At 35.3% G+C, this 26,638-nt stretch overlaps 1 protein-coding gene across 3 annotated transcripts in view; it reads right to left on the bottom strand.

The window, feature by feature from the left end:
* Positions 1 to 26,638, bottom strand: part of DIAPH2 (diaphanous related formin 2) — an 893,504-nt gene that overhangs the window by 445,173 nt on the left and 421,693 nt on the right. For all 3 annotated transcript variants that reach the window (XM_049705081.1, XM_033412217.2, XM_049705082.1), the window contains exons 21-22: positions 14,874 to 14,975; positions 1,898 to 2,137 (exon numbers count right to left, since the gene is read on the bottom strand). In XM_049705081.1, the coding sequence (XP_049561038.1) occupies positions 1,898 to 2,137; positions 14,874 to 14,975 (342 nt within the window). The remainder of the gene's footprint in view (positions 1 to 1,897; positions 2,138 to 14,873; positions 14,976 to 26,638) is intronic.

Genomic DNA, 26,638 nt, shown 5'->3' with positions numbered 1-26,638 from the left:
TCTTAATGACAAGTATTTCCCTGAAGATAAAAATCCTACTGAAAAGTGGGAGAGGGCAGAAGATTTTTAAACATTCACTTCTTTCTCTTTTAGAACATCTATTACTACATGCTAGTATTTCCCATAAGATTATTTTTTATTTTATTTGAAGTTGGCAAAAATCTTTGTGCTGAATCCTTTGAGCATACCTCTAAGTGATAGATGTCAGACCTGCGCTGTGTGGAAGAACTTTTATTTGACAGGTAGATGACAGGAAGAAGCCTCTCTCCAAAATACAAGATGCAACTGTACAATCCTTCTGTGAGATTAATATAATTTTTTGTTCCTATGTATAAATGACGTATTCATTCTTGCCTCAAAAATATCAGTTCATGTAATTAATTTGAATAGTGTGAAATTAAGACACTTAAAAAAGGTACATATTTGTTCAAATTAGGATAATTTGTTTTAAATGTCTTTTTTATATGAATTAAATGTGAAATAGGTAACAATACAAATTTCCAAATGATATTTTCTCTTAATTTATAATATTTTTGTAATCGCCAACCAAGAACACTTTAAGATTCACTCACTGTGCCTATAGTGTATACTCTAAACAAGTAGCATCTTGATAAAAGATGCTTTTACTAGTGTTGAGTATATGATGTGCAATAAAATGAAAAAGTCTTAAATATTTAGTTTATCCTACAAATTGGGGTGTAAGTTATTCTAATTTATTACAAGCATAGCCTTATTCTTGTTGGTATTATCGAATAATTGCACATGTCCCCTAATATCATAAGAAGAGGGACCAAAAATATTTTTTTGACAAAAATCTAGCATGCCAGACCATCTTCCCTATCTTCCTTGCTTTCTTTCCTTACACCCCTCAAAAATAAATCGGGAGTAAACAGATACAATTTCATTATGCATCCTAGTATCTACAAATGTTATTCTTTATGTCTGTCCGGGTGAGAACTACCAGGAGCAAATCATTTTTGATACATATTAAAATGCTAGTCCATGTACATGTAATGCACATCTATTTAATGCATGAATAGAAAAGAAATTTATATCCATTCCTAGATTGGGGATTCTTGTAATAATATACTTCAAGAACTAACCAAAGTTCTGTAATGTTTTCAGAGGTGAAAGAAAAAAAACAAGTGAAACAACGCTGAGATGCCAAAGATACATCGCTTGTTTTCAGACTTATTTTTGTCTCCAGCTTTCTTACAGGCCTTCCCCTCAGAGTCTGTTCAGTTTTCTTGTGTAACAGACAGATCTTTTCCTTTAATAAGGTGGTTTGCGCTAACCTAGAAATGGACATATACCATCACTTTTGCACTTGTCTGTTTCTTTGTTTACTTTTCACAAGAATGAAAGCGTAATCAAAACAATAAAACGATTATCACTTGATTTTTAAAAAAACTTTTAGTTAATGCACTAGATACCTAGTATAAGTTTAATAACACAACACTATTCAACAATAGAGAGTATTATTTTCTTGGAGGAGAAAAAGCAAAGCATATTCAGAAGGCAATTTCTGGCTATCACCTCATTGAATTTAGCTCCTCAAATGCTTTTTGGAGAGACATAAAGTAAGTTTGAAGGGACTGAAATACAAGATTGCATCTACTTTATAAAAGCAATTTTTTTTGGACCTAAAAACTCCAGAAAGATTTGATCAGCAAGAGCTGAGTACTATACTACAAAAGAATTTGCAGTCTTTGAGATTTTACTACAGTAAGGTTTTAAAAAATCATTTATCTGTTTTAATTTAGATACAATTCACGTGCCATAAAATTCATCCTTTTAAAGGATACTTTTTTGGGCTTACGTACTATTGCTATTTAAAGTGACCCCTCTCGTAGATGAGATTATTGCTGTAAATTGGCATTATAAAGTGTTATCTTACCTTACAGAGAAAGTTGATCTTAAAACCCAAAGACTGGGCATTTCTTGAGCCTGAGTTCATGTAGTTTCCAACCAAAAGAACTAACTCTAAAAGTCTGTTAAAGCTTTCACTTTTCTTCAGTTCTTCACAGGCCAGAGTTACTGCTATGATGCTTGGTTTGATGTTGTTTACGTGTTCTTCAAATGTGAGCTTGAAAAGAATGCTATTGAGACGAGGACGCAACATTTTCACTGAGCTCATCTGTAAGATAAGGAATGCTGTATAAGAATATATATATAAAGCCCGTTATTTTTCTCTCTAGTGGGGATCATTTTAGAGACAATACTGTAAAACTTCTGAATAAAATGAATTCTCTCTGGGTTTTAACAAATATTATTCTACTTTGTTTTAGACATTTCAAAGGAATATTATTTTCAAAGTTTAAAGAAATAGCTGTTCAGTTTTAAAGGAATAAATGAAATCATCCTTACTGCATTAAGAAAATATCATTGAAGCTAAACAGTTGCTGTATGTTAACTGCATAATCATTAGTCATCAATAGCATTTAAACTGCCAAAAATCAGTCCCTGAGGCAAACTACGAAAATGTACAAACATGACATTGAGTTGAGTGAATAGTTGGGCCACATATAAAAAATGTACACGATGACAGAAAATGTAAGTGCAACCACATTTCCTAAAAAAAATTTACATATCAGTATGCTGTCTGAAACCAGAAGACTAGCTCTGATTGAGCATTTAATAATTTTAAACCTATGATTTCTATTAATAAAATGTATTAATTATTTATATATGCTCTAAAGAATTTCACCTACTTGGCAGAATGTTGATGTTAAATAATTAAGTTATGGTAAAATCACATGAGCTTACTTTTAAGTACATTATTCAAGAATTCTATATTGGTTTTCTTCAAAACAGTTCAACTTAGGTTTTAATTAATTGTTTCATAGTATCGGTGCACATTCTCTATTCCCTTTGGTATAGCTCCTACGATAATAATTTCTTTTAGTCTTTAATTCCCCAAAACTCCAAGTCATTTCACTAGTTTTTATTCACCAAAGGAATTCTGGGAGACAGGTGAGGGGAGGGTAGACACATAAGTACATAAGCACACACACAATGAAATTATTAACAATCCTAATTACATTTATTCTTTTTACACATATAGCTTAGTTTTCTTCTTAAATACAAATGCCAGGCACAGTGTAGGCATGAGATATCTGTAGACAACATGAAAAGCATTTGACAGCATAAACAAGAGTCCTTAAGCTACAAAGAACCCTTCAAAAGCAGCAAAATGAGCTGCTGAATAGACCCTATCTGCTCTAATACAAAAGCAAAGCATAATTTATCATTCTAACTCTTTGAAATGAATTTTCACATTAACCATGGGTGTCTGCCTGTCCAAAAATTAACCTTTGCCGTCTGCTAATCCCCCATATGCTTTCATGCTTTTTATAGGCAGATTATGCTGGGAATATCCGCCTGTTACTATATCTACATAAGTCAGATCACTTATCAATAGCTTTTTTTTAATACGATCAGGGTAGTATTCAAAGCATCCTACTGGGACTTCTCTGGCAGCGCAGTGGATAAGACTCCGTACTCCCAATGCAGGGGCCCAGGTTCAATCCCTGGTTAGGCAACTAGATCCCACACGCATGTCGCAACTAAGAGTTCGCATGCCACAACTAAGGAGCTCTGGAGCTGCAACTAAGGAGTCCACCTGCCGCAACTAAGACCCGGTGCAACCAAATAAATAACTAAATAAAATCTTTAAAAAAAAAAAAAAAAGCATCCTACTGTTTCTTCAGTACTCACATGGTAAGTATAAGACACACCATCTACTCACAAAAAGTGTCCAATATAACTCAAAACTCATAACACAATCACTTGAAAACTATAGCTAGCGATAGAACCAGCCCATGATTCTAAATGGATAAACAGAAATTAAGTGCTGGAGATGTTCACTGAAAGAAGAGAAAACTTTAAACTCTATGACTACAATGTTTAATGAAGGCTACACAGTAGAGGGGATACAAATGGATAAATAGATGAAAATTAAACAAGTAGAGGGAGAGAAAAAAAGCGAGCGAGCAAACACAAACGGGGACCAAAAGGAAGTTGTGAGAAAAGGTTTATAGGTTAGGAATATATGAGGTATATACCTAGGGGCAGAATTTAGATCAAAGTACCTTAAGATTCCATGTAAAGGCCATAAAATTGGAAGCTAACCACACCAAAGTCTACGTCTCCATGAATGTGCAAATCTCCATGTGTATGTTTGTGTGGGAATCTAAGTTTCTATGTCATTTTCTGCCTTCATTTATGCCTCTACCACTGTCTCCAAATCCTTTCCCACTTAATTTTTCCTTTATTTTCACTGCTAACTGGCTATCATTAGCACAGAAGCATGTTTCCTATCATTTTATGTGTTTAGGAAGTAGTGGTTTTTCAGTCTCCCTGATGGTTAAAAAAGCCATAGAACTACTTTGACCAGGTGCTAGTCACCAAATACCTGTCCTTCTGCCCATGCTCTGTAGGACTTGTAGGAACCCTGCTCACCAGGGTGGCCTTGGTCTGAGATCCACAAGGAATTTAAACCCTAGGCTTACATAGATTTTCTTTTAGTCTTGCTTCAGTTCTAATACCACTTGTTTTCATTCATATTTGTATCCTTTCTGGGCTTTGTATTTCAATCCTTGGCCTACAAACCCAAAGAGCAGGGATTTGATCTTTTTTTCAATACCAGCTCCAACCAAAATAATGGCCAAAAGTGTACTTTAGTAATTATAATAACAATAATAATGGCAAATGCCATTTATTGAGTACTCTGTGCCAGACATTTTTCTACAGATGTGTTATATACATATATGCAGATTTGATTCTCAAAACAACCCTAGGAAAAGGTTATTAGCCTTAGTCTCATTCTAAAGATGAGGAAAGTGAGACACAGAAATACTAAGGAAGTAGCACAGAGTCAAATTGTATGTTGAAGATCTGGAGATTTGAACTCAGGCATTCTGGCTACAGAATCCAGACTCTCAACCACTACACCACGCCGTCTCTTGAGTCATACCGAGAGCAGTATGTATGAGTGGCTGAAGGAGAGATTAGGGGCAGGGATACCATTAGTTAAGTCTTCAAATGGTCTTAGAAACAGGTAATGACCTAGGATGTTGACAGTAGGAAGGGAAAGGAAGCAATAGATACAAGAGGCAGAATTAAGGAAGAAGCAGTGGGACTTAGTAAATGACCAGTTATGGGAGGAGAAAGTCAAAGATGGCTCCAAGGTGTAAAGTCCTTTGTGAGGTAAAATGTTGTTGGCATTAATGAAGGCTGAAGGAGATGCTGATTTGATGCAGTTTACTGTTTGTTTGTTTTTTGTTTCAGAGAATGAGGATAGATGAATTTGCTTCCCCTGATCTGCTGCCTACACTTCACTAAGCTAATCAGGGACTAAGGCAGTGGGGGCCGGTAGGGTACAGCTTAGTAGCAAATTCAACCAAAGGACTGAATCTAGAAACTTTTGCATAGTTAGTTAGACTGTGTGAAACTAATCCACCTAATTTTTCTGCTTCAGTTTCCTCATTTGTAAAGTAGGGGAAAGTCCTGTCGAGCAGTCTTGTTTTGATAATTAGGTAGGAGCCAAATAAATGATCCAAATATATTCTTTCTTTCTGTTTTAGTCTCTGCCTCTAGAGTTATGGAAAGGTGAGGTTAACAGTGTGAGATTCAGAAGTGAAAAATATTACTTGGATGTTACCAAGACATTTTTATTAGCATTTAAGTGAACTTGGTTCACCATCCTCTCAGACACCAGTGTATTTTATTATTAACAAAGACACTATTAGATCCCCACTATGAAAACTCCAAATCTTGGAGTCATATTCAAATCCTGGTAAAGACAATGTAATTTAATACCATTCCTTGCCTATATTTTAACCTGAAGAATTTCTTAGAATTGGTTCTTATTTTCAATTCTCACCATTCAAGCTTAAAATTTATGTACTTTAAGGTTGAATTACTAAAATAGACTATTTAAATATGTTCCCTGATCCCTCCAGCCTTCCCCCCTCTAAATCCTCACATGAATAGTAAAATGACACCTCTATAATAGGGAAATAATATTGCTTTCTTGGCATTTTGAGTTTTAGGTATTGTTATGATATCTGATAGCATTTGGAAATTCAGTTCTTGAGCTTAGGAGGAGATAAGTATCAGAGTTGGCAGATTTGGGAGTGACTGGAATAGAGGTTGTGAAAGGCAGGTTGTTGATGAGGAGAGTGTATAGAGAGAAAAATCAAAGACTGCACCTTGTGTAGCACCTGGCATGGGTCCTTGCATTTATTAGACATTCAAATATTTGCTGACTGATTTTAAAAGCACTCCTTAGATGACTAACCATTTTCCGGATCTTCTCCCAAGGAGGACAGACAGGTTGTCTATTGAACAAAATTAACAGCCGACGGTAATGTTTTACTGTCCCCAAAATAATGTCTTCAGCTAAGATGTCAAACCAGAAATGCTAGGGAATTAACTTTGTTGAACTGCTGTTACTGGATATAATCTATCATCAGTCAACCTGATTCAGGGAAGAGGTTGTGCATCATAAGAGGATCAGAGTTGACCTCTGACTTGGCAAAATTTCTTCCTTCATTTACTCACTAGATTAAAGTTTAGTGCAGAGCAGGTGATAAACATCATAGGTGATTTGAAAAAAAAATCCTTGTAAAACAAATGGATGGATGGATGTATTCATTCATACAAACAGAAACTCCAGTATCAGCAAAGTGCTGCATTGGGAAGCAGATGCATAGTGTGAAGAGGTATCACAGTAGGCTGATGTGAGGCAGGAGGAGGGTACCCTACTCCCTATGTAAAGTCATTAGCTACCAAATGTGTCATCCCAACGGTATTGCCCAGGCTCAATCTTAGCCCGAATTCAGAGGCCCGTATAACTATTTTGAAGGGTAGGTTCGAGAGAATTTTCCCCTTAATCCTCAGAGAGGGGGAGAAACCATTCTCTACATTCTCTAGACCTATAAGGTACATTGTAGTGGAAGAAACAGGGACTTTTGAGTTATACAGACATGGACTTGAACTATACTTCTGTTACTTTATAGTTATGATCTAATCCAAGTTACTGAATGTTTCTGAGACTTTATGTCCCCATCAGTAAAATGTATTCCTTAAGTCACTCATGCAAGTTGCAGTAAGACTTAAATGAGATCCTATGTGTAACATTACTGTCATGGTAGCTGACACAATGGAAGCACTCTGAAACAATAGCTATTGTTGTTATCACCCTCTTTACTCATCCTCAGAAATTCCTAAGAAGGTACCATCGTCCCTGACTATTCTCCCAAACCTGAGATAAAGTTTCTCTCATCTACAATTAAGGAATGTGTGTTACCAGGGCTTGGTGAAGAATGTCCCCCATTAACTATTTCACACTTCATAAATATCGTGCAGTGCTCCTTTCAGTCCGTTTCAATGCATAATATACATTTATTAATAGAAATGTTAGCACTGAAAATGTGTTACTGTAAATATCAAGAGGATTATGGAGGAAATAATCTCCTTATTAATCTTCAGGGTAGATGAAACTATATGGATGCATCTGTTTACAGGAGCCACAAAACAGTATGCTTTGATGATACTAATAGAATTTGCTGCAATCAGAAGTGTGAATTTTTATGATCAGACCAGGGTAGACGGATAGACAATAGTTGAATCTCCATTAGAGGATTTGAGTGTGTAAGGGAATGTCTTGGATAACTAAGCTTAGAAATCATAGGAAGCACTGAGCGACATCCCCAGCCACAGATATAATTATTAAAAGGTGCATGTCTCATAAAGGCATTTGAATGCACCTAAGTGACTTAAGGAAATATAACAAAAACTTGGCTGAAATGTATGTTTGTTTTTCCTTGTGGTTCCTCGCCGCATTTTAGATGACTGGCATCCTTTGTTTTATAATTCATTCCTTGAAGTGCTGTAGGCTGGTGACCAAGGTGTTGTATTATGTAGGAGATTTTTTTGTGTTACAAGATACTTGTCTGTCAAATCACATCAAGCAGCTATCATTTCTTTAGCTGATCTGCACTATATTAAAAAGAAAAAACTGTACCCTGACGGCTTTAGTGAGAGCAGCTACAAGTGGGTTATTTCCCCAAAGAGTTAGACACAGTTTTGTTTATATAATTTGAATTTTATACACTTCACTACCTATGCACCTGGTGAATACTGATGTTCTGCCATACTACCATAAGAATCCAGAGAGAAAGAGAAAAGACCCAAGTGTAACAATCGTGTGCGAAGAAGGAGGAGGTAGCCACATGCCACTCCTGCAGTCACGTGTCACTCACCTTTAAGGGGATTTCTGTTATCTTTCATTTTGCATTGCTAAGAAACACACCTTCAACTGCCATCATATGTGAACATAACTATGATCTTCTAGTGTCTTCAAAATATGTTAAAAATTCATTGGAATTAACAGATATATTTGTAAGCAATATACATTTGTTACAAGGTGTCCCCTCCATACCTAAATACTATTGGGACCCAATGTATGGATACACTGAATATACAGAATAATTTTGTATCAGTGACTATAATTAAGGTGATGATAACGAAGTGACAATAAAGAAGAGCGGATTTAAGTTAGAAAGCAGGCAGAATTGCCTATAAAAGTTGTGAGATTCAGACTCCACAACTGAGCAGAAGTCTGCCTGGAAGTATGGAAATAAAGCAAGGACATCTGTGATTCTCTGTTAAATAAATCATTTTACTATCCTATTTAGACATAACCCCCTCCAGACTAGGCTCTCTACTGCTCACTGCTGTACTTTCTGCAGTACACCTAGTACTTGGACTGCACAAAATCATCAATACAGGTACATTTGCTGTATGGAGCCAATGGCAAATGTTTGTGTACTAGATATCAGGAGAGATAAGAGCCATGGCTGATCTGTAAAATGAGGCTTTGGAAAAACGGAGTGTTGAAAACTGACTGTACCCCAGAAAAGCAATGATATGCTGATAGAGAATATTTTCCCCAAATAGAATGATATGTGGAAATTATGTATCAACAAACATTTACTCATCTACAGTCTGGAACAGAAAATGGTAACACTGTCGGCCCCAAGAGACACTGGAAACTCAGAAGAATTACACTAAGAATTAGAGCAAGAATTTCAAAACATCCTTCTGAAAACAACTGTCTGAAGCCAAGAACGGCCATCAGAGCATCTGTAATGGTAATGCTATGCTGCTATCTTACGGATTACTGATATATGGAGAAGGAAAAGGGGTTAATTTTTTATTTTTTAAAAATTTAATGAAAAGCAATCAACAGCAAAATTGATTGACATCCCCAGACTTAATCTGAATATTCAGTTTTCAGGTGGTTTTATTTTACCTCATTTTATTGCAAAAGCTGATGGAAATAAGCAATCTTGTCACAAAATGGACTATTATTAGAAGTTAATGAAATGAACAAGAATCTGAATACATGGATTTGAGAACGAGTCATGGCGAGTCTTCTTTTACTTGATCTCACAATTATTAAACCAGCTTTTTTTCAGATAAAATAAATGTACATCTGGAAGTAAGAGCTAGCATTCATATTTACAGAAGGAATGAAAATAGAAACAATCAAGGCATTACATATCAAAACACTGAACACTTTGAATGAAAGCAGATAAAGAAAAATGCAATTTTCCCAATGAATATGCAAACCTGAATAATTTAATATTAATGGAACAGAAAAGCTACAATTTTCCATCCAAACTAATTGCCTTTGATGATATGTAGGAGAAAAAAAAAAAAGCTTTTAAGAATTTCCTTTTCACCTGGTTAAGCTATCTTGAATAGAGCTCATAAGCTCTTAGGAGACTTTAAAAAAATTAAAAAGCACACTGACTTTATAGTTGTACTTCCAACAATAGGCATAAATCCACTCCTCCTGCCTTCACATATTTATGTAGAGAAAGAAAAAAGTTAAATGTGCTGTCAGCAGTATCACATAATCTTTGCTTTTCATTATAAATGTTTTTATGCACAAGGCTATCTCAACATCTTTTTATTAGATTATAGCTTTAGAATGTTTTTAATTGAAAAATATGGGTAATTTTTGAGGTCAGAAAAATAAAGTACCAATTACCAAGAGAACTAATTATTGCCTTCTTTTTCTCAGAAGATGTGTTAGTTTAATAGATACACATAGTATGGGTCTCCATCCTCAGTGCAAGACAAGTGGAAGTTTCCGTCACTCTGAGGTTTAAGAACAGCTGAGCTGCAAACACACTCAGAAGAATCTAAAAGCTCCTGCTGGGGGTTCTAACTGGCAGAGCTTTCAAAGATCTGTTCTTTATTCCCAGTAAAGGTACAGCACATAATTACAACAATGTACCAAATTCAATTCTGTGTGAGGCAGGTTGGAGGACAAGTCAGTGGGAAGCTATGCCGCCAATATACCCCCCTAAAGAAAAGGATTATTGATCATAGAAGGTGTGGGAACTAGCATACCCCTCTTCCCAGGAGGTCTGCTTGGGAAGACCTCCTGGGAAGAGGGATATGCTAGTTTATTTATTTGTTTCTTTTCTCTCTCTCTTGCTCTCGCTTTTTTTTTTTTTTTTTTTTTGGCTTCTTTTTAACTTACTACATGTGAATATAAGCAAGCAAACCCAATGATGCTGCTTTGAAAAAAAAAACAAAGAAAACAAAACACCCAAAAAGTTTAGAGAAAGCTTAGCAGCCCAGTCACTGTCTCAGTCAGGTAAGTTTATTTCTTTCAAAAAGTCAAAACCAGATTTTTCCCTAGTCTTGCCAATTTTATTCTTTTCTGTTTGATGATGATTTTAATGAATCTTGCAGGAGTAATCACACTTCTGGCCTATGTCTATCCCTAACTGATGAGATTTTGTTTTTATCATCCAGGAAGTTATATACTAATGGAAACTCTATAGGACACTGGCAAGGGTGATAGGTGTAAAACTAGGAAAGAGTATTTATCGCTAGAGAAGGCGAAGAAAGAAAAGGACTCTGTAAGGAATCTAAATTCTTCAATGTTATCAAGTGCCATATGGATACAGAATTAGGACTGAAAAGAGCCCACTTGATTTTGCATTCAAGCTAATACATTCAACAAACATTTGGTAAGTATATGTCATGTGAATTAAATCAATATGATACATATACTTAAAGAAGTTGCAATCTAGCAGGGGTTATAGATATGCAATAAATAACCTCGCAATTAAATATTTAATTAAAAACCATGAGAAAGGAAAAGAAAAAAGGTGCTCTGAGAGAGTTTAATAGGGAGACCTAATTTTAATTGATAGGTAAGTGAAGGCATCACGGAGAGAATGAAATTTAAGCAGAAACTCGAAGAATAAGCAGGAGAGAGGCAGGCAGCGAGTGGGAGTAAGAGGGAGCAATGTGTGTAAGGGTCCAAAGGCAGGAAATAGCATGGTAAATTCAGAAAACAATGCACTGATGCTTTAAGCAGATAGATAAATAATGATGCAACACAAATGTACTCTAGAAATGTCACATTGAGGGCTGTGCCGAGGCTGATTTGGAAAACGGCAAAAGTATAAGTGGAAAAAACAGGCTAAAAGTATATTATAATGGTTAAGGGAAAGATGATGCTGGCTTGGGCTAAAGTGGTGACGGCACAGAAAAAGAGAAGTGAGTAGAACCGATGTATATTTTAGATACAATTAGGAGGTAATTAATGATCCCTTCTAGATCAGTTTCAATGCATTGTTTAAGGCAGAATTCTGATTGCTGTTTGTTAAATAGTAACTAGAGGTAAGGAAGTAGAGAACAAATACACTAATCTTTGAAAAAACTGATGCTAGGTAATGAAGAGAGGGCAGTAGCTATCATGGACCGCAGGGCCAGTGAAGGATTTTTATTCATCCATCCATCCAGCCAGCCAGCTATCCATTCATATATTTTTAGGCAGTGAATGACTTAAGAAGATGCTTTTCTTCTGAAGAGAAGGGCAGAGTGGAGACTGATGAACTGAAGAGGCAATAGAATAACAGAACAAGAGTAGGCAGGGGATAATAATGCCTTAAACAGAGATAAGTAAATTAGTATGTAGTAGACTATCTCACACACATGTGGACGTGTACACACGTGCACACACCAGCTCAGTACAGTGGTTAAAATCACAATCCATGATGTCAGATTGCCTGGGATTGAATTCTGTACCTATTACTTACTATGTAACCTTGGACAAGGTCCCCAGCCTTCCTTGGCCTTAGTTTCTTCATCTGTAACATGAAGCTAATAATAGTGCCAATCTCATAGGGCTGTGAGGAATTCATGAGATGGTACATGTAAAAACGCTTAGCATAGAATCAGACACAGTAACACCTCAATACATTCTTATTTCTATCATTAATCATGACAACAATAGTATTAGTGATAATAAAGTGTCCCTTTTTCTAAGGTTTGACAGCGAGGAAGCTAATAAAAGATATGGGTAGAGATAACTGTAGGTAGGAGAGATGTTGGAAGTTCTGAAGCCTAGGTGCTTTCCCTTTTCCCTGGTAAGAGATTAGGTTGTTCGTAGTAAGTGAAAAGAATGGGGAGGGGAGGGAGTGAAGACTTGTGGAAAGCAGGTAAGATACGGTATAGGGTATAGCCGCTATGGAAAAACGAAAGACTACTGAATAGGAACAAGTAAAATAACTGCTGAAATGGCAAAGAAAGTCCCGACGAGGTAAAAGCTAAAATGTCATAAAGACACCAATTCGCTCAGTTCACCAAAGAGAACAGGGAAGGCATAAAGCCAGAGAGTTAGAGGCAGAATGAGAATGTAAAGGAGCTCAGGTTTTATTCTGTAAACTCTGGAAGACACTGAAGGGTTTTAATACAGAAATCATAAGGTTAATATAGATTTTAAGACGACTACACTAATACTTTTGATGGGGAAAGAAAGCAGAAGTAAGACAACCAGTTTGGAGCCTTTCTCATTAGGGCAGATGATTCTATGCATTTCCAAAGTTGTCCTAAATGTAGGCTGTCAATATATTTTGAAGATTAAAAAGTATTTGGGCGTTTCCAGACAGAAGTGAATTTAATTTCAGCATAGACCTGGAGAAATATATTTGAACATAATTTTTACTTTTAGAGATCTAAACTATGCTATTTTTAATCTCAGGCTCATACTTGGTTTGAATAATTGTCCTATAATTCAATTCAAAAAACACTTATCTACTATCTATTATATACAATATATACATGCTTACATACATAGTTAAAAGACTGAGTCATATCATTATTTCAAGAATCTTTTTGCTAGATATACATGAGATGACCTAAACTTTATTTGGCACATCCTGATTGATACTGCCTTAGGTAATTTACATAGCATAAACTACTTTGTAATGTCCTTGACTATTTCCCCTACAGACATGTAGCTAAGGATGGGGAGAGTAAATAAGAGGACCAGATGACTTCATGTTCACAGCCCCAGAATTATTTATGGTTATGTGCACAAACAAGAAATCTCTTTCATTTTCTACTTTGCTTTGAGTTCAGAAGTTATATTGCTTTTTATGTCCCCAAACTTCATTTCCTCAGTGTGGTACCAAGGATATTCCTCTTGAAGGATTTGCTTGGCAAACTAATACATCTTCCAAGATAAACTGCATTCAGAAAAAAAATGGCTTCAGAGAAATTGTGTAGTGTACCTACCGTAAAACTTATAACCACCATGGCACAGCTGAATTCTCAGATGGTATATAGCCTTGCTTCAATTATAATATGAATTCAAGTAGCTTAAGTTTCAAGTGTGGACTTTGGTCTAGAAAATTTTACTATTTAATATTGTGTTAAAGTGCTGCTACTTAGTAAATAATATTTTGCCAGTTTAGTTGATTAATTTGCCTAACTAAAAAACGAGAGATATCTCTTCCTCAGGTACCTTTACATGCTCTGTCTCACCCTAAATATACATTCCTGATTTGCTTTTCAAGGATTTGACAGAATCCTTCTACATCAGCATATACAATGCCATATCTGAAAATTAATAAACTCTAAATATGATCAAGCAGTTATTGCATATGTTCAAAAGGAACGTACTCTGTTCCATCTATCACATTTTGATTTTAAACAGGATTTTTAAATTGCAAAGTACCAAATCAGATCAATTCAAATACATTACTATTAAAGAGGTTAAACCTGAATGAACTTTTTGGCCAACCCAATATTTCAGATGAAGCAGTGTTTGACTATTGGGTCCGGCGGTAATTTTAAGAAGTCTTAGTATGCACATGCAAAATGGTCAGAGAGCCAGGGTAAAACTGAAAGCTGTAATAGAACTGTTTGTTCACATGGCAAACAAACTTGTATGGAACACCTAAGTCAAAAATAGCTTTTCTCTAAAAAAGTAAATAAATCATCATGCCCTCTTTCCCACCATCTTTTTTAAAATTTTTCCTATGAAATTTTCTTTCCAGCTGAAGCAGTGTACGTAAAGCTTTCAATCAATTAATGACACTCTATGGGATATCTGAAAATTCTTGTGCTTTTTCTAATACAATATATACCACAGAAAACAGTCTCCAGAACATTACTAATTATCTAGTTTCCACGCTTATTCTTAGCCTAACTCTTTTAGGGCTAAATTCTAGCATCAAGATCTAAATAGAAGAAAAAACAGTCAATACAATAATATGTATTATTTTCATATATTAATATCAGCACTGATATAGAGGAAGGCCCACGAGATGTCTAGAGGTATTTCATAATGTAAAACTTAATTTCTTTAGTTTTCAATAATATTATAAATAATAAACAAGGATTTTTTTTCCTGACAGCTAATGTTATATTAAGTTATGTAGTTATTATACAGTAGAAAAAAATATCAACGATTGAAATGCCTTTTTTTTCCACTGTTTCTGATAAGTGTTACCTCCAAGCTGAGTTTGTGGGCCCTTAGACTAGATACATACCACAACTCCAAACTGTTCAGGCTCACAAAGGTCATCATATTCATTCTTCAGCTGTGCTAATTCACTGAGTACCTTCTGCTCAGGAAGATGTTTTATAAGGTTCTAAAAAGAAATAAAAGCATAAAAGTTTAGTATTTCATGATTAGGATTATTAAACATGCATTAGCAACTCTAAAAGTGATTAACTAGAAAAGCGGATAAATTTCTGATTGTGGTTCTGCCATAGTACCAGTGTATCTTCCCCTTCTCCCCAAAAACTTAACCAAAAAATGAACGACAATTTAATGTGAATAAATACATAAACATGTTTGGTGTCTATGCACTACAGTACATAAATGTGAAATTAAAAAATCATATGACAATAAATAACAATCCAAAACTGACTAACTTTCTGGGCCTTAAACACATAGCATACTTTTTAAGTTTTATTTCCTGTCCTGGTAATTAGTCAATCTATATAAAAAACAGGAAAATACTATGTAGAATTAACTCATGGGCAATAATAATAATCAACTCTACTCTTCATAATTGGCAAAATTGGGAATCATCTTCAATCTTATAAACCACACCAAGCCTGTAAAAATTAATCTCCCATTATTTACAATATCTGTATTTTTTTTCTTTTTTTCTATTCTGTTCTTCTATGTGATTCCTAATATCCAATACAATTATCAAGAAACAAGCCTAGCCTTGGCCCCTAAAGTCCATACATCATTTTCCCAGCTATTTCAGCTTTACCACCTCACAGCTGGCCACATAAGAGTCAAACACTGAGTCTGAGGGACAAGTGTGCAGCCCAACTAAAATATTCAAGCACATTAAAACTACCTTTCAGAACAACTTGAATATATATACAATATCTGTACTTAAATACATAATACATCCCAACTTTAATGGAGAACCAAGAAAAAGTGATGAAGTCTGATGCATGTTCAAGTCTGATGCCTAAGAGAATCAAAATTAATGAATTCTTCTCAACCTAGCTTATCTTGGACTTTGGTACAGTTCTAACTATCATCACATTAACCTGCAACCAATGTTTTGGGGATCTGTATGGAATTTAAAAAGGCATATAAAAGGGAAAAAAGCAGGAAACAAAGATTTAAGAAAGTAGAGTTGATGAAAAATGGCAGAGAAGGAAGCTCCAGAGATTGATCCCTCCATCAAAGCAGCCACTGAGCTGGAAAGAGTGATTTAATAAACTATTTCAGAACTGTGGAACCTGACTGGATAATTCCAACAAGGGAAGTGTTTGATAAAGAGAGACTCTGGTAAGAGAATGACATGCATAAAACAGATACCATATACTATTCCTCAGCACCACTGTGAAGATAGTGCCTGAGTTGCCAAAGGGGACGGCTGATGCCAGGGTGAGCAGTGGGGACCTTGTTCTCCGAAATTTGGAGATCTGAGTTTTGGTTGGTTTGGCAGATGCTTACCTTGGTTTCAACATTCTCTGGTTGCAGCAGCTTTCCCTGATGGCATCTATTGGAAGATTTAAACAGATAGAAACACCTCTCCTGCTTTTTGGAACCAGATATTTAAGGAAATCTTTGTCAGGTCACTGGCTGACAGAAGAGATAATGAAACCAAAACTGCAATGACCACACAGAAGGAATACACACTACCACTCTCAGCAAACAAAAATCAGCAGTCTGTAAGGAGTGGCAGAATCAGATTCCAGAGTTATAGTATATTCAAATGTCTAGTTCTCAAAAAAAAATTACAAAGCACGTGAAGAAACAGGAAACGGGGCCTGTGAAGGGGAAAAAAAAAGAATTTGACAGAAACTATCCCTAAAGAAGCTCAGACTTTAAAGTTATTAGTCAAAAATATTAAATCAACTGTCTTAAACATGCTTAATGAGCTAAAGGAAACTATGGACAAATAACTAAAGGAAATCAGGAGGATGATGTTATGAACAGAATGAGAATATCAATAAAGATATAGAAATTACAGAAAGGAATCCAAAAGAAATTCTGGAAGTGAAAAGTACAATAACTGAAATGAAAAATTTACTAGAGGGGTTCCACAGCAAATTTGAGCAGGCAGAAGAAAGGATTGATGAACCTGAAGATAAGGAAATCAAAATGATTCAGTCTGAGGAACAGAAAGATAAAAGAATGAAGAAAAATAAACAGAGCCTGAGGGATCTGTGAGACATCAAGCACACCAACATGTATATCACAGGATTCCCAGAAGAGAAAGGGGCAGAAAAAATATATGAAGAAATAATGGTTGAAAACTTCCTAACTCTGATGAAATACATAAATATTCACATCCAAAAAGCTCATTAACTCCAAGCAGGACATCAAAGAGGTCCACTCTGAGACACTTCCTAATTAAACTGTCAAAATGTAGAAAAAGAATTTTTAAAGCAGCAACAGGGAAGTGAATTGTCACATTTAATAGATCCTCAACAGGATTAATATATTTCTCCCATAGGAGTCAAAAGGTTATATTTAAAGTGCTGAAATAAATGACTATCAATAAGAATTTTATATCCACCAAACCATCCTCCTCCAAGAATGAAAAACTAAGACATTCCCAAATTAACAATAACAACAACAAAAGAGATAATTTATTGCTAGCAAACCTGTCCTGCCAGAAATACTAAAGGAGGTCCTACAAGCAGAAATGAAATGACACCAAAAAGTAACTCAAAGACATAAGAAGAAATAAAGAGCAAGGTAACTACACAGATAAATATAAAAGTCAATGTTACTGTACTTTGGTTTGTAACTCCTCTTTTTTATTCTATATGATTTAAAAGTAAAGTGCAAAAAACAATAATTAGAAATCTTTGTTAATGGGCATATAATGTATAAACATGTAATCTATGACAACAGCAATATAAAGGGAGAAAAATGTACAGGAACACAGTGTTTATATATTATTATTGAAGTTAAGTTTTTATTATTAAGACTAGGTTGTTATAAGTTTAAGATGTTAATTTTAATCCCTAAGGTAATTACTAAGAAAATAACTAAAAATTACACAGAATAAAGAGAAGAATCAAAATAGTAGGCTACAAAAAAAAAAAAACACAACTAACTACAAAAATAGATAATAATAGAGAAATTAAGGAACAAAAACATGTAAGACATACAGAAAATGGCAGAAAAAAGCCCTTCCTTATGAATAATTAATTTAAATGTAAATGAATTAAACCCTCCAATTAAAAGAAAGAGTTTTGCAGTACAGATTTAAAAACAAACAAATATTATGTACTCTTGGTGGGAATGTAAATTTGTACAGGCACTATGGAAAACAGTAAGGAGGTTCCTCAAAAAATTTTAAAAAGAACTATCATATAATCCAGCAATTCCACTTCTGGGTATATATCTGAAGAAAATGAAGTGACTATATCAAAGAGATATCAGTATGCCCATGTTCAATGCACTATTATTTACAATTTCCAAGATATGAAAACAACCTGTGTCCATTAATGGATGAATGAATAAAGAAGATGATACAACACACACACGCATGCACGCATGCGTGCATGCATGCCACAATGGAATACTATTCAGCCCTAAAAAAAGAATGAAATCTTGCCACTTGCAACAACACAGACGGACCTTGAGGGCATTATACTAAGTGAAATAAGTCAGACAGAGAAAGACAACTACCATATGATCTGATTTATATGTGGACTCTCAAGAAACAAAAACAAAACAACAACCAAAAACCAAGTTGATAGATGCAGAGAACAGACTGGTGGTTGCTGGAGTTGGGGGGTGGGGAGCAAAATAGGTGAAGTGGGGTCAAAAGGGACAAACTTCCAGCTATGAAACAAGACATGGGGATGTAACATACGGCATGGTGACTATAGTTATTAATACTGTATTGCATATTTGAGAGTTCTAAGACAGTAGATCTTAAAAGTTCTCATCACAAGAAAAAAAAAAGAAGAAAATTTCTATATGTATGGTGACATATTGTGGTGATCATGTTACAATTATACAAGTACTGAATCGTTATGTTGTACACCTGAAATTGATATGCTATGTGTCAATTATACCTCAATAAAACAAGTAAATAAATAAATAAAAACACATATCTTCTATATGCAGTCTACATGAGACTCACTTTCAATAAAAAGACAAAAAGTTGTTGAAAAGGATGGAAAAAGATATTGCATATAAACAGTAACCAAAAAAACAAAAAAGCTGAGGTGTCTATTTTATCGTCAAACTAAATAGACTTTAAATCACAAAATGATAACAAACAAGATATTATATATTAATAAAAGTTTCAACCTATCAAGAAGATATAATTATAAACATATTCACATCTAAGAACAGAGCTCCAAAATATATGAAGTAAAAATTGACAGAATTGAAGGAAGAAACAGACAGTTGTAAAACAATAGTTGGAATGCAGGGGTGATTCAACATACAAAAACCAATCAATATAATATACCACATTAATAGAATGAAGGGAAAAAAAACCCTCACATGATCATTTCAACTAATGCATGAAAAGCGTTTGACAAAATCCAACACACATTTGTGAGAAAAAAATACTCTTTAAACTAGGAGTAAAAGGAAGCTTTCTCAATATGATAAAGGTCGTATATGAAAAAGTCACAGTTAACATCATACTCAATGGTGAAAGACTGAAAGCATATCTGTTAAGAACAAGAACAAGGCAAGGATGCCTGCTTACACCATGTCTATCCATCATAGTACTGGAAGTTCTAACCAGAGAAATTAGGCAAGAAAGAGAAATAAAAGGCATCTAAATTGTAAAAGAAAAAAAAAAAACTGTCACTGTTTACAGATGGCATGATTTTATATGCAGAAAACACTAAATAATCCACCAAAAATAATCCACCAAAAATACTGATAGAGCTAATAAATGAATTCAGCAAAGTTTCAAGATACATAATCAGCACACAAAAATCAGTTGTATTTCTATGTACCATCAATAAACAATCTGGAGGCAAATTAAGAAAACAATTCCATTTATAATAGCATTTTTTAAAGCACCCACAATGAGATACCATTTCATGCACACTAGAATAGCTATTGCCAAAAAAATGGGAAATAACAAGTGTTGGTGAGGATGTGTTAAAATAGGAACCCTCATGCATTGCTGGTTGGAATGTAAAATGGCACCAGCACTGTGGAAAACAGTTTGGTGGTTTCTTAGAAATTAAACATAGAACTACCGTATGACCCCACAATTCCACTCCTAGGTATGTATCAAAAACAACTGAAAACAGCGTCTCAAACAGACACCTCTACACAAATGTCCATAGCATCATTATTCAATAGCCAGCAGGTAGAAACAACCTACTTGTCCATCAACAGATGCATTGATAAATGTGGTATGTACATACAACAGAATATTATTCGGCCAAAAAAGGAAGTTTTGATCCATGCTAAAACATGGATGAATCTTTTTTTTTATTTTTATTTTTTTTATTTTCGCGGTACACGGGCCTCTCACTGCTGTGGCCTCTCCCGTTGCGGAGCACAGGCTCCGGACGCACAGGCTCAGCGGCCATGGCTCACGGGCCCAGCTGCTCCGCGGCACATGGGATCTTCCCGGACCGGGGCACGAACCCATGTCCCCTGCATCGGCAGGCGGACCCTCAACCACTGCGCCACCAGGGAAGCCCATAGATGAATCTTGAAAATATTTCGCTTAGTGAAATAAGATAGACAAAAAAGGACAAATAATGTATGAACCCACTTATGTGTGGTATCTAGAACAGACAAATTCTTAGAGACAGTAGAACAGAGGTTACCAGGGGCTAGGGGCAGAAGGGAATGGGGAGTTACTGCTTAAAAGGTATAGAGTTTCTTTTAGGATGATAAAAAGTTCTGAAAATAGTGGTAACGTTTGAACAACACTGTAAATATACTTAACACCACTTAAATTGTACAATTAAAATAGGTTAAATGGTACACTGTATATTATTGATGTTTCCAGATCAAAAAAAAAAAAAAAAAAAGAGTAGACAACATATAGCCTTATAAGTCCCACAGGAAACAAGTGTATCATGTCTACTTTAAGTCCTCTTTTGTTCTCTCCATTTATCTTTTCTCTCCTCCCACTAATTCTGCGTTTCCACTAAGCTCTACACCTGCAATGGCACCGACTGTGTAACTGATGAGACCAAAGACAAAATATCACGTCCTTTGACTTAAAAGAAATATCGATGTTGATATAACAATATAAACATATAATCAAATGAAATTAAGAACATCTACTATTTTGCTTCATTAATATCATTTTCTTTTATAGAATGAAAAGGTAAGTAAATACCAAGGTGTTATTTCTATTTTTCTAGAATATTTCTGATGTATATAAATTGTTTTTAAAATTTTTTCTCTGTTAATGGGACTTTTGTGAAGTATGTTATTAAGAAAAACAAAGAATCAGATTGGTAACTTGTATAATTTTCCCAACAGGGAAACTCAATTAGAAAGATTAAGAACATTAATATAATTATTAAAAATATCAATTCTGCATATTTCAAACTCTCCACCTCAATTTTAAGTTTTAACTGTGAAAATAACTATTACAGAATGAATCAAGTCTAAAATAGAATTTTAGCTCTGAATGTGAAACTTGTTGTTATTTTGCTTCTCTTCCAGCTGTAGATAACCTGTTAAGTCATCTTTACAGCACAGGCTCCACCGTAGGTGACATATCTTTTCTTTCTCTGTTTAGCTATATGAAATATTGAACACATTCGGTGGGCTTAGATGTATTCTGATTCTGGATATGGTTTTCTGACTGAGTTACAAGCTTATATAACTGCCAGTGCTTAGTGGGTTCTATTTGCAAATAAGGCTTAGAGTAACACTCTCTCAATGCGTGGCGGATGCAGACTACTTTATAGGACTTATTGCTTAATGAGCCCACTACCTCTAGAATCCCGTGTTGCAAGTGGCCATCACAGCCAATACATAAAGATACCTGATTTTTTTCCCATACATACTGGACTTTATAGACAAAATGCAGTATAAGATCAGACATTAATAATGTTTTCATGCCCATCAATTCCTGAATAGAAGAGAAAGGAGGATTAGAAGACAGAGGAGAGAGAGACATAGTGGTACTCATTTGCCTCTATCCCCTTCACCTGCTCAATAGCATGTCAAGAGAGAAAACAGATGTTCAAGGCACAGTTTGAGACTAATGTGGACAGTCCTTGGAGTCAGTTGGAAGTCTATTTGTAAGGCCTCCTGGAAGAGAAATGTCCCACCTAACAGAAGGGAAGTGTGTATCATGTAGTCAGGCTGGGCCCAGTAAGAAAGCCTACATTTTGGAAAGGATCAGGGTGATTCTGAGCATAGTACATGTGTTTCTTGAATGTGTATCCAGGCCTGGCCTACCCACCCCCAACAGAGTCATATGTCTGAATGCTGTGGAAAGGGGAGCTGTGTGATGAGCATGGCTTGGGTATCCCCCAGATCAAGGATGTTAAAAAAGGAGACAAGGGAAGAAACACATGTTTCTGTATTTTGCCACAGGACACTCCACACCCTTGGCATCGAGAGGGCTTCAGTGCATACCACCTGTGCCCCGTGAGAAACTCCTCCCCTCTCCCCACATATAGTGGTCCTTAGAAAAGGGTTCAAAGCAGGAAATGAAGAAAATAACCCACAGCAGCTACATGGAAGCTGACAAAATTAGTTCATGAGATGTGGAAGATATTCCCTGAGAGCCATAGAAACATCTAATGTAGGTAGTTTTTAAAAAGAATTAAGGTCCTGCAACAGCAGCTAGGAACAAGAGGAAGCAAAACACATGTGAACAGATGTGGACTGGGCTAGTGTTTAAAAGTCATATTGCCCAAGGACTCTGTACTTAAACAATTGTAAATAGCTTTTGACTTTAGCTGCCCTATTGATACTATCGCTACTTATGATCGGTAAATAAATTGCAAAGATGACTTCAGACACCCTCTATACTGTAAGGGAAAAGCTGTTCATAATAGCAGAAGCTAGGAATTATAAATTTTTAAGTACAACTTAAATTCTGGCAAACTGTGAGTTAATAGGCAAATATCCTGTAAAGTTTCAACCCGTCTAGTTTTCCTTCCTGCTGTTCCTGCTTAATACCGGGCATCTTCTTTCAAATATTGTACGATTTGTGTTTAAAAGATCAATTCTAGGTCAGTATGAAATTTTCATCCTAGAAAATGTCAATGAGCTGAAGTTCACAAAGAAAACAACAAAGGGGAAAGCAGTAATCATGTCACCAAATGAGCAGATTTTTCTTCCTCTTTTACACATCACAAATTCACTTTCTGATGACTGTCACAGTTATCTGAAGGGATTTTTCCTAACAGACCATAGGCTTTTAACTACTTTTTACATTTCTGCAATTACTCTATAATACTTTCAAAACTTTATTTCCTTTAAATGTTAATTGCATACTTAAAGGTTAGTTAAGTGAAGGTATTGAACCATAATGCCCTTTCCTTCTTGCCAAAACATAACCTTTCTTTTTTAGCTTATATCTCATTAAGTCTTTTTAGCAGTAGGAAAGCCAAGTTAGGTTCACTGTGATTAAGTCTATCATTCCCCACGTAAATGGACTGGGGCCAAAATTTCTTTTTAAAAATGTATTATTTTTTCCGTTTAAAATTATACTATTACAGAGCATATATAAATATATGTTTATTTATATCTATACACAGGATTCTATTTATATATAGGAGATATATATATATATATATATACATATATATATATACATATACATATATATGTGTTATTTTAACTTACGTCATCAAATACTTTATTTTGTAGAAAAACCCAGATAAGAAACGTTTCTCCGAAGTCTTGTATAAATCTCTGTGATCTTAACGTAACCCTCCTCCTATTTTGCCTGGTCAAAAAACTCAATCCCTTAACTACTGTAATTTATTGTATGTTTTTCAACACTTTCTCATGGCATGTCTTAAATTGTGTGTGTACTTTCATGTTCTGAAATCACATTCATGTGTTCTTGTTCTTTGCTTTGAGTTAAATGGCACACACTTTGATGCCGGGCCTAGTTCTGTATTTATTTTGTGTTTCATCCATCGTTCAGCTAATATATACTGGCTGCCGACTATGTGCTTACCACCACGTTAACCACTAGAGATTCTGCCCTGACGAAGATTACAGGTCCAGAAGGACTGTGTATACTCCTCCCTACACAGTGAAACCATAATCAACATATGACTGACAGTAATTTGTTGCATTTGACCCTAAATACATTTCTTGTCAGGTGGTCATGCTACAATTCTCTCCTTTTGATTTGAAATTCTTAACATTTCTGTAACCCCTAAAACAGACTCTAAGAGTCTGCTAAAGTATGTTAAAATGCTGATTAAATGGCCTCAAGCATTCAGTGGGAGATTTTCTAGACCTTTTCATGGAGCCACTCCTTTAAAAAAATATTAGTTGATTAAAGAAAATACAAGCATTGAAAACATGATGAGAAAATTCATGACCTTGGAGTATGACATTTACATCTTACAAAGAGGCAGCCTTTTACAGGTTTCCTACCTAATTGATCTTCAACTTGGCCCAGGTAGGAAAACTTTTCAGTAACACCTCAGCGCTAATAACACCAAATGAACAGCTCCAGCCCTCACTACTCCTGTCCATCTCTAAGTTCCATGTTTCTAATTGACAGTCCGTCCCATCCAGATGTCCCATCGTTAACTCAAATTCAACAAATCTAAAGGAGAATCCATCCTCACTCTGACCCCTCATCCCTACCTCTTATCAGCTTCTCCTAAAGGCCCCATTCTACCAACAGGACTGGCATCCTCTCCACCTTCTAAGCTTTCAAACTGGCATTTGTCACTCAGTCACAAGTTCTGATGGTTCTTTCTGTCAAAATCTCTTTTGGGTTCAACCCTTCTTTTACATTGTACAGCCAAAAATCTGGGCTATGGAAATCGTATGTATCTAAACTTGCCTAATTTAACTTCAATTAAATTCCTCTAAGTGTTCTCATTTTGTATTAGATTAATGGAGATCGCAGATATATTTATAACTTCTATAATTATAAAAAGAAAAATTGTGGCTACTTTGTATATAAAAATTTCAACTCCCACTAATGTCATGATCCTACTTGCAGACGAAATGTATTGCCTTCTAAAATAATTAACATGATTTACAATTAATCTGAAAGATTATTACTAAAAGCATTCATTCTTTTGATGCTAATTATCTTCTATTTTGTTTATGTCCCACTCTGTACTCAAAAATAAAACTTCGAAATCATATTAAACCTAAAAGGTGATTTTAAGAATTAAACAAAATATAGAACATACAGAATGAATGACTATGAATACTGAATAGCATATGAGGTGGGTATGGCTGTGTCTAAATGTAATATATTCTGCCTAAGTATAATACAAACAATATCCACGTTATTAACATTCCTTTATAAATTATATAGCCCTCATATATTTTAAATTAACATATTTCAAATTAAACATAAAATATCTTCTCATTATAAGAAGACAAACTGATATTCTCAGATATTTAATAGAAGATTTGTATTAGCTAAAATAGGTAACAGGTATACAATATCCTGTTTACGCTACATTCTGCTTTCATTAGATATCCCCTTATCATGGCCATGACAAACTAATGCAAGGATGCATTACTATTAAATATTATATATAGATGTTAACCAAAGCTGAATCCTACCATAACAGTCAAGACACCTATCTACAATTAACTATAGAGTTTGAAGGGTGCTAACATTTCACAGGTCTTGAAATGAGAATAGTGCAATGTACTTTATGTGAAATATCCCAAAGGACAATCTGGAAATTTCACTCAAATATACAGGTGCATGCTAATGCAATATCCAATCATTTCACATTAAGAACTCAGTGTTTCTCCTCCACAATTTTTGTTTGGGCATATGGAACAATGCAAGCCTATGCAGACTATGAAAACTAGCACACTAACAGAATGGCCATATCATTAAATGAAACATGCCACATCAGAATGCTACCACTCCTATGCAAATCCAAAGGTAGAAACACTTCACTGTCTAGGAAGACAATCCACACACAAACGCAAGGTTGCTTCTATTTCCAAGATCATCATAATACCAGTAAATCATTCCAATTAGTTCAAAAAGAGTTGCAATAGAAACATACATGACAAGCTATTGTTAAGTATTTATTTCCCAGTTTTCATATAAGTACTGGTTATAGACACCTGCATCCAAAACAAATGTAGAAGTATATAGTTATGCCTTCGATTAAAGAACCAGTCAATGTGAAGCATCTAATACTCTGGACATTTTTTGACACATCAAGCATCCATGTCAAGCTGAAAAAAATGTTTTGTTTTGTTTTTTAATTTATTGATTGATTTATTTATTTTTGGCTGCATTGGGTCTTCGTTGCTACGTGCAGGCTTTCCCTAGTTGTGGGGAGCGGGGGCTACTCTTCGTTGCGGTGCGCAGGCTTCTCACTGCGGTGGCTTCTCTTGTTGCAGAGCACGGGCTCTAGGTGTGCGGGCTTCAGTAGTTGTGGCTCATGTGCTCTAAAGCGCAGGCTCAGTAGTTGTGGTGCACGGGCTTAGTTGGTCTGCAGTACATGGGCTCTTCCTGGACCACGGATTGAACCTGCGACCCCTGCATTGGCAGGTGGATTCTTAACCACTGTGCTACCAGGGAAGTACATGTTTTTTAACTAAGCAGAAACAACATTTGGCATCTGTGGAACTTAAAACACATTGACCTGAACATAGTGGCATATTAGCACTAACTAATATGTT

Source organism: Orcinus orca, chromosome X (genome assembly GCF_937001465.1).
Source record: "Orcinus orca chromosome X, mOrcOrc1.1, whole genome shotgun sequence".
NCBI classification, from domain to species: Eukaryota; Metazoa; Chordata; class Mammalia; order Artiodactyla; family Delphinidae; genus Orcinus; species Orcinus orca.
This window is presented reverse-complemented; position numbering and strand designations above follow the sequence as displayed.